This window comes from Sapajus apella, unplaced genomic scaffold (assembly GCF_009761245.1).
Source record: "Sapajus apella isolate SASKATOON/1434 unplaced genomic scaffold, GSC_monkey_1.0 scaffold194, whole genome shotgun sequence".
Lineage (NCBI taxonomy): Eukaryota > Metazoa > Chordata > Mammalia > Primates > Cebidae > Sapajus > Sapajus apella.
Genome location: NW_022437134.1, coordinates 649,705 through 658,173, shown reverse-complemented (window position 1 = coordinate 658,173; position 8,469 = coordinate 649,705). Strand labels below are relative to the sequence as shown.

The following is an 8,469-nucleotide window of genomic DNA, read 5'->3' as shown; positions in this document are numbered from 1 at the left end:
GTGCTCCCAGGCTGACAGGTGGGGAGTGCTCCCAGGCTGACACAGGTGAATGGGGTGTTCCCAGGCTGACAGGTGGTCAGGACTGCTCCCTGGTTGACACAGGTGAATAGGAGTGCTCCCAGGCTGACACAGGTGGTCAGGAGTGCTCCCTGGCTGACACAGGTGAATGGGGTGTTCCCAGGCTGACAGGTGGGCAGGAGTGCTCCCAGACACACACAGGTGGTCAGGAGTGCTCGCTGGTTGACACAGGTGAATAGGAGTGCTCCCAGGCTAATTTTATTGGTACTAACTTGTTTTTTATAATAATGCAAGATTTCTTACAATGTTAATAAGTGACTGGGCTTGTGTTTTAAGTCATCATGGAACCAAAATTTCAGAAACTTATCTCAGACATTGTCATGGCATATGTTTTAAAACGATTTTTTTAAGAAATGCTGGGCCTGGCAAAGGTAGTGGTGGCAAGAGCAAGCGTCCCCTCCCCTGCCAGCTCCTACCCCTCACCCCATGCCTTGCAGGCAGGAGCTGTGTGGCAGCCAGGACAGCTTCGAAATGTGCCCGCTGTGTCTCGATTGCCCCTTCTGGCTGCTCTCCAGCGCCTGTGCCCTGGCCCAGGTATGAGCAGGGGTAGGTGGGGTGGGGGATTCGGGAGTAGGGGGCAAGGAGAGTGGCTCCCCTGGTCCCGGTCCTGGTCCTGGTCCTGACTGTCTGCACCAGCCCTGTCCTGCTTGTCACCACATAAATGTGAGCTCCTTAACGTTTGCCGTCTCACCTGGAATTGGAGTCATGCCTGGCCCCCACCTCCCAGCACGTGGCAGAGTGCCTACACACAGCAGTGGCCCATGTTAGTGCTTCCAACTCAAGGAGACCCCCCCATGCCAGGATGCTAGCTCTGGCACTCTGGGGGAACCTGGCCCTTGGCTCCAAAGCAGACAAACCCTGGAGCCCTCAGGGCACAGGCAGAACCAAAGGTTTGGACTTCTGAGCAGAAGACCTGGGCAGGAGGCTCCTGTGGTCTCTGAGCCCCACTGTCCCCACGACCGCCCGGTGTGTTTCCTGGGTCTGTCCACCTTCCCAGGGGCCTCATGGCCTTGCTTCTGCCCCACACACACTGGACCCAGAGGCCTGGGTACCACCGATGGGCCACACATCCTTTGACCTCACTCCTGGGTATTCACCTGGGTCTTTCCTAGGACCACACATCAGACTTAAAACAGCAGAAGCTTAATCTCACAGACCCGGGCCCCAGTTCAGAACCAAGGTGTTGGCAGGCTGGGCTGGTTCTGGGGGCTCGGCCCCAGGCCTCTCCTAGTTTCTGCTGCTGCTGGTGGTCCTCCGTCCTCCCTGGCCGTGGCTGCCTCACTGCAGTCTCTGCTTCCATCTCTACGTGGCCTTCCCCTCTGTGTCGGGGTGCTGGTGGTCCTCCGTCCTCCCTGGCCGTGGCTGCCTCACTGAAGTCTCTGCTTCCATCTCTACGTGGCCTTCCCCTCTGTGTCGGGGTGCTGGAGGTCCTCCATCCTCCCTGGCCGTGGCTGCCTCACTGCAGTCTCTGCTTCCGTCTCCACGTGGCCTTCCGCTCTGTGTCGGGGTGCTGGTGCCTCTTCTCCCCTCTTGCAAGGGTTTGTCCAGGGTACTCTCATCTGGAGATTCTTAACTTACCTCTGAAAGGCCCTCATTCAAATAAGATTACATTCTGAGGTTCCTCATGAACATGTCTTTTGGGGGCCAGAATTCTGCTCACTACAGTTCAACCTCCAACCTCTGCTCCCCAAAACTTCAAGTCCATCCCATGTGCAAAATACACCCACCTCATCCCAGCATCCCCGAGTCCCACGCCTTACAGCATTAACTCTAGGTCCCAAACCCCATGAAAATGTCATCAGCTCAGACAGTCCCAAATCACAGCCTCAAAGTCAGGTGTGGGTGAGGCCTGGGTGTGAGCCGGCCCGAGGCAAACGTCCTCTCCATCTGTGGGTCTGTGCTTCCAAAACACAGCGGGGCGTGTTGGGTGGGGATGCACCCTCCGTTCCAGGAGGAAGGAACTCTGGAAGGGACAAGGGGCCTCCCGTCTCGCGCACGTCTGGACGCGCCCCATCCCGCCACAGGCCGGCCGGTTGTTCGACCACGGCGGCACCGTCTTCTTCAGCTTGTTCATGGCGCTGTGGGCCGTGCTGCTCCTGGAGTACTGGAAGCGGAAGAGTGCCATGCTGGCCTATCGCTGGGACTGCTCCGACTACGAGGACATCGAGGTGAGCCGTCCCTATGGGGCCATCGGCACGCCCGGCGAGGGCGGCCACTGAGCACCGGCTCTCTTCCAGGAGAGGCCTCGGCCCCAGTTTGCCGCTTCAGCCCCCATGACAGCCCCGAACCCCATCACGGGTGAGGACGAGCCCTACTTCCCCGAGAGGAGCCGTGTGCGCCGCATGCTGGCGGGCTCCGTGGTGATCGTGGTGATGGTATGCGGTCCCCCGCCTCCACTCACACCCCCGTCCTCCTGCACACGTAAGGGGGTTTTGTCCACCCCCCCACCTGGTGCTGAGGCCAGATGCCTCCGCTGGGCACAGAACCCTCTCTTCCCGCAGAGGCCCCCACGTGCCTGGGCTCCAGGGAGGGGCTGAGCCTGGCTGAGAGCAGGTGTCAGTCATGCAGAGGGCTGGGGAGGATCTCCCCGTGGGTGTGGCCATGGGGCATCTTTCAAGCAAGGAGGTCGGTTTCAAGGAAGAGACAGGCAGGCAGGCAGCAGGGGAGTTCCCTGCAGCCCGTCTTGCCTTCCAGCCAAAGGGCTTCCTAATAGGACCCCTCCCACCCCTGCCAAGATGTTAGGAATCCCCAATTCCTGGGGCGGAATGGCTGTCTGACACTCACAGTGGCTGCCTTGATGCCCAGATGTGGCCCAGCCTCTAACCCTAAACCCACCCACCTCTGCCTGAACAGCCACCAGGAAGGACACAGCCTGGGAGCACAGCGGGGCTGGAGGTGGGGGGCTTCCTAGAGGAGGCAGAGCGAGGGCCAGAGCGGACTGGAAGGGCTGTCAGGGGCCATGGCCTGAGGGTGAAGGAGCTCTCGGGCCGCCCGCCCCGCAGGTGGCCGTGGTGGTCATGTGCCTTGTGTCTATCATCCTGTATCGCACCATCATGGCCATCCTGGTGTCCAGGTCGGACAACACCATCCTCGCTGCCTGGGTGAGCCTCTGCTGGCTGCCTTGGGGGGTCCCGAGTGGCCTCGCGTCCGGTGCTGACCGCCTGTCTCCCCTCAGGCCTCACGCATCGCCAGCCTCACCGGGTCTGTGGTGAACCTCATCTTCATCCTCATCCTCTCCAAGATCTATGTGACCCTGGCCCACGTCCTGACACGGTGGGGTGAGTGGGCCGGGGCCAGCCAGGTGCTGACCAGGCCGCCTGCCAGCTGCACCCAGCACGACTCTCTCACTGGCTTCTATTTCTCTCTTATGTTTTTTTCTTTTGAGACGATCTCACTCTGTTGCCCGGGCTGGAGTGCACTGCTGAGATCACGGCTCACTGTAGCCGCAGCCGTGGCCTCCCAAGCTCAAGGGACCCTCCTGCCACAGCCTCCCGAGTGTCTGGGACTGCAGGCACGCACCACTGTGCCCAGATGGAGACGGGTCTCACTATGTGACCCAGGCTGGTCTGGAGCTCCTGGCCTCAAGTGGTGACCCTCCTGCCTGGGCCTTTCAAAGTGCTGGCTGGCAGGCACGGGCCGAGGCACCCGGCTTTCTTTCTCTTTCTTATTTTTTGTTTCTGGCACCCCAGGTGGGACACAGTTTCTGGTTTGGGATGCCAGCGCCCCTGTTTCTAAATGTGGTACAGACTGGAGGTGTCTGAGCCTCCCCAGAGGCCCCCTTAAAAGAGTCGTCAGTGGGGCCTTCCTGGGGAAAAAGGACCCTGGGGGCACTCAAGCACCTGAGGAGAGGAGTTCTCGCCCCTCCACAGGGCCCCCTCCAGGCTGTGAGGTCCCCAGGCAGGAGCCGTCCCTGTAGAATAGGGCCGCTGAGCTTCTGCCGCTGGGCTGGGGAGTTCCCGGGGGCAGCAGCTGCCCGTCAGTCCTTCCCTTTTCCTTCCTCTCCCCTCTGTCTTCTCTTTCCCTGTCTCATTTCCTGAGGACAAACATGTATGGACCAATCCATCCCTTCCACAAGCTGCTGCCTGTCACCAGCCCTGTTCTAGCCCTGGGGGTGAATAACCTTGAACAAAAGCTGCCAGCCCTGCCCTGGAGCCGGGGTTCTAGGGGGGCCGCAGTGAGGAGGGAGTGCCTCCTGGTGGGCAGCCAGGGAAGGGGGGTGTCGGGAGAGACCCGAGGTTCCTGGTGCTGGCGGCCAAGGGCAGGGCCCTGAGGGAGCCGCCGGCTGCTTCTGCGCCTGTGGGGCGTTGTGCCTCCCGTAACCTTTAGCCTTTTATGCCCTCACCCCTGGCACCTGCACCGGGGCCCAGTCCCCGCATGGCCTGGGCCTCGATTCCTCTGACCCAGCCCCTGAGCACTCGCCCGTGAGCACGTTAGTCAGTAGCGTTGGGACGTGGGGTGTCACCCACGTTCCCAGCTCCCCTCCACGTTTTGGGTGACTTTGGAACGGTCGCGCTTTTTGCCCCTGTCTTTGAACCTCTTTCAAATATCCGGATGATGTGGCCTTTTCCTCACCCCTGCGTGGCGAGGTGGCCCTAGGAGGGGCGTCTAGTTGGATGCTGGCGACTCCCCCAGGGACTGAGCCTGGGCTCTGTGTGCCACAGAAACGCACCGCACACAGACCAAGTTCGAGGACGCCTTCACCCTCAAGGTGTTCATCTTGCAGTTTGTCAACCTCTACCCTTCCCCCATCTACATTGCCTTCTTCAAGGGCAGCTGGGTGCCCCCACCCCACTCCGGCCGCAGCTCGCCCTGCTTAGTTTTAGTTTTACTCACATTTCTCAGCTGCATGGGCCCCGGGCTGCATCCAGCATGCGCAGGGAGGGTGGAGGATGGAACAGGAGACCCGGGCAGGGGATGGGAGCCCATGCCGCCCTGTGCCTCTGCCCAGACGGGGGCTGCCCACCTGTTGGTCCCCCCAGCTCAGGGGTCCACAGGAGGCCGTGTTGCAGCCTTGAGTCCACAGGTTACGTCCACCAGGGCAGCCGAAGCAGCTCGCTCAGGTCCCCCCGCAGCCTGGGAGGTGGGAGCAGACAGGCAGGAACCCGGCAAGGCTCATGACCTTAACTTTGCCCCAGGTTTGTGGGATACCCAGGCAACTACCACACCTTGTTTGGAGTCCGCAGTGAGGAGGTGAGTGTGGCCGAGGCCGGGCTGGCTGATGAGCCGTGTGCTCCTCCCACTGCCATTCTGGCTCTGACTGGTGGCAATTCTTCCACACCGGCTGCCTCATCGCCCAGCCAGGGCCGGCCGTGCAGCTGCCCACCAGGACTCCCAGCCTCTCCTCACCACCTATTCTCACCCCAATGTGCCCCGTTCAGAACCACACCCTAGACGCTCCAGGCTGGGTGCAGTGGCGCACGCCTATGATCTTAGCACTTAGGGGCAGCGGGAGGAGGGTGGCCTGAGCCCAGGAGCAGGAGACCAGCTTGGGTGACAGAGCGAGACCTCGCCTCCACCAAAAAAAAAACAACCCCAAAAAACCTCCCTCACCCGAGTTGTCCCGGCTGCATTCCTCTTTCCCCATCTCAGCCCAGTTCGTGCGTAAGACAAGTGCAGCCCATTACGCTGGGTGCAGTCTCCGGCACGCGGCGGCCGCAGAGGCTGGCTTCCCTATGGGCTTGGCGTGCTCGGCCACGGCTGTGAGTTCTCCCCATTGGCCTGCGTGCTGCGGCCGGCTGTCCCCTCCCCCCCAGCGCAGTGGGCTCTGCCTTTCTTAGTGACTCCGTAACTTTCTTTTCCCTGTATTTATTTATTTGTTTACTTGAGATGGAGTGCCACTCTTGTTGCCCAGGCTGGAGTGTAACGGTATGATCTTGGCTCACTGCAACCTCTGCCTCCTGGGTTCAAGTGATTCTTCTGCCTCAGCCTCCTGAGTAGCTGGGATTACAGGCATGCGCTACCACACCTGGCTAATTTTGTATTTTTAGCAGAGATGGGGTTTCTCCATGTTGGTCAGGCTGGTCTCAAATTCCTGACCTCAGGGGATCCGCCCGCCTCAGCTTCCCAAAGTGCTGGGCTTACAGTGACTCTGTAACTCTAAGAGCCAGGTGTGAACCTGGTTTTTTGGAACGTAAATGGAAGTTGACCTGGTGGAGGATGAAGCATTGCTGTCATGTGGGGATCCCTGCAAAGCAGACCCCGAGACAGATTCTGGTGCAAGTAACAGACACATGCATCACCCCAGAAGCAGTCTCCACTGTGCCACTGACCCCCCAAGGGTAGAAAAACCATCAAAACTGTCCCCAGTACACGGCACAGCCCATCCCGGGTGAGGGCCTGGCACGCCCCAGCAGCCAGGTCACAGGCAACAGGGTGGGTGCATCTGGAGCCATCCACAGGTGGCCTCTGGGTTGGGGCGTAAGTGGGCTCCTGCTGAAAGCCTGGCCTGGAAGACCACCTTTTGGAGGAGGAGGGCGGAGAAAAACTTCACGTGGGGCCTGGGCCAGGAGTCAGCCCAGCTGCAGTGTGGCTGCCCCCGAACAGGTGCTATTTTCCTGTGAGAGGGGAAAGGGCAGGCTGGGGTGGGATGGGGGTGTGACTGTGGGTGCCACAGTGGACCAGCCAGAGGGCCTTCCACTGTAAGCGAGAAACCGGCTTAAACAAAAAAGGCGAGTTTCCTTGGCTCCTGTGCGGAAAACACTCAGGGCACTGCAGCCTCAGGGAAGAACGGTGCAGGTGTTTTGAAAAGCTGCACTGCTGTTCCCAGCATGGCTGTGTTCTCAGAAAGCTGCTCCCCACCGGAGGGAAGGTACCTGACACTCTTGGACATAGCACCCCTTGCAAGGCACGGGTTCCCGGAGCTCCCTGGGTCCACCTCAGTGGCTTGAGTAGGGTCACTGATCAGGGGCTGCCCTGTGGGTCTGTCGTGAAGCCAGAGGCTGTAGTCAGCCCCATGGAAGCCCAGAACTGGAGTCTCCAAAGGAAAACGCCCCCTGCGGCCGTTCAGAAGGGAGGTGGGGGCCGGGAAGAGGGCCGGCCTTGAGACCAGAAGGACGGGGGGAGTGGCAGGTCCCTCTCCCGGCTGACGTGAGCCCTGCTTCTGCAGTGCGCGGCAGGAGGCTGCCTCGTCGAGCTGGCACAGGAGCTCCTGGTCATCATGGTGGGCAAGCAGGTCATCAATAACATGCAGGAGGTCCTCGTCCCGTGAGTCCTCCACTCCGCCCCGGGTGGCATCCCAGGGCCAAGGGACCCCAGAGCACCTGGGGGTAGCAGCCTCCAGCCTGGCCCTAGCTGGGAGAAGAGGTGAAGGGGAGGCAGGGTCGGTCCCTTCCTGGACACTAACACCTTGTGTCGGGAGGGGAATGAGGAGTGTGCTGGCCATCTGCCCTGGGGTCTGGGCTGCCCACCCTGCAGCTGTCCTGTGGCTGGCTGAGGTCTTCTGGGTTATGGCTGTGGAAGGCGCTACCCCTGGGACCAGCTTTGACTGGGGAGGGGCCTGGGTTCCTGGGCTCAAGGCTGGGGTGATGGCTCTGTCCATTCAGAGGTGCTTCAGCTGGGCCAGTGTTCTTTGGTGTCCCCAGCCCCCAACACAGAGCAAGAGGGAGGAGGAAAACGAGGCCCCAGGCCCCAGGCTTGATCCTTAGACACCTCTGCCTCATATGCCCTTGCCAGGGACCCCTGACCACAAGGCCCCCATCTCCCTGGTGCCACCTCTACTGGCAGGCACTGTGGCCCCCATGAAGGCACCTGGGTCTCCCTCAGGCCAGAGTCCTCAAGGAGGCTGCAGAGATGGGGCCTCTCCTCCCACTCAAGGCCAGATTGACCTGACCACCCTCCCAGCACCCCCTGAACACCTGATTTCCCCCCAGAAGGCAGCTCCCAAGTCAGCACTGACTCTCCTGGGCCACCACAAGTGGCAGCTGGGAGACGGTGGCCGTGCCACATCCCGAGAGGATGGCCCTGCCTCTTGGGACTTGGGGCTATGAAGCCACATGACCATAAGGTGGAGGGCAGAGCTCCGTGCCTGGCAGGAACAGGGCGTGGACGAGTGACAGTGTGATAAAGCAACATGCACACATGCCCCGTGCAGGGCAAACCCAACATGTGGGCCCCCATGGCATCTGCTTTCCCTGGCACATAACAGTGGTCCTCGTCCTTTCCCTCCCAGCCTTGGCAGAGCTCTTGGCACTGTTTGTAATTCTGGGGGGGCCCATTCCCCCTAAAGCCTTAAGGAACAATGCAGGGGTCTGGGAGGGTGGACTGCCCCCCCGGTTAGACTGAGGACACAGACTCTCACTGAGTCCGATCTGCAAAGGCGTCGGCTCCCACTGGGTCCACCGCTCGGCCCCAGACCCATCCCTCCCTGCTGCTCTTTTTTTTTTTTTTTTTTTT

The 8,469-nt window shown here is 60.7% G+C and overlaps 1 protein-coding gene across 1 annotated transcript in view; it reads left to right on the top strand.

The window, feature by feature from the left end:
- Positions 1-8,469, top strand: part of ANO7 (anoctamin 7) — a 34,141-nt gene that overhangs the window by 17,999 nt on the left and 7,673 nt on the right. Inside the window, exons 11-18 of the mRNA XM_032269549.1 lie at positions 516-612; positions 2,103-2,246; positions 2,316-2,453; positions 3,081-3,179; positions 3,254-3,356; positions 4,740-4,848; positions 5,211-5,268; positions 7,184-7,281. Of these exons, the coding sequence (XP_032125440.1) occupies positions 516-612; positions 2,103-2,246; positions 2,316-2,453; positions 3,081-3,179; positions 3,254-3,356; positions 4,740-4,848; positions 5,211-5,268; positions 7,184-7,281 (846 nt within the window). The remainder of the gene's footprint in view (positions 1-515; positions 613-2,102; positions 2,247-2,315; positions 2,454-3,080; positions 3,180-3,253; positions 3,357-4,739; positions 4,849-5,210; positions 5,269-7,183; positions 7,282-8,469) is intronic.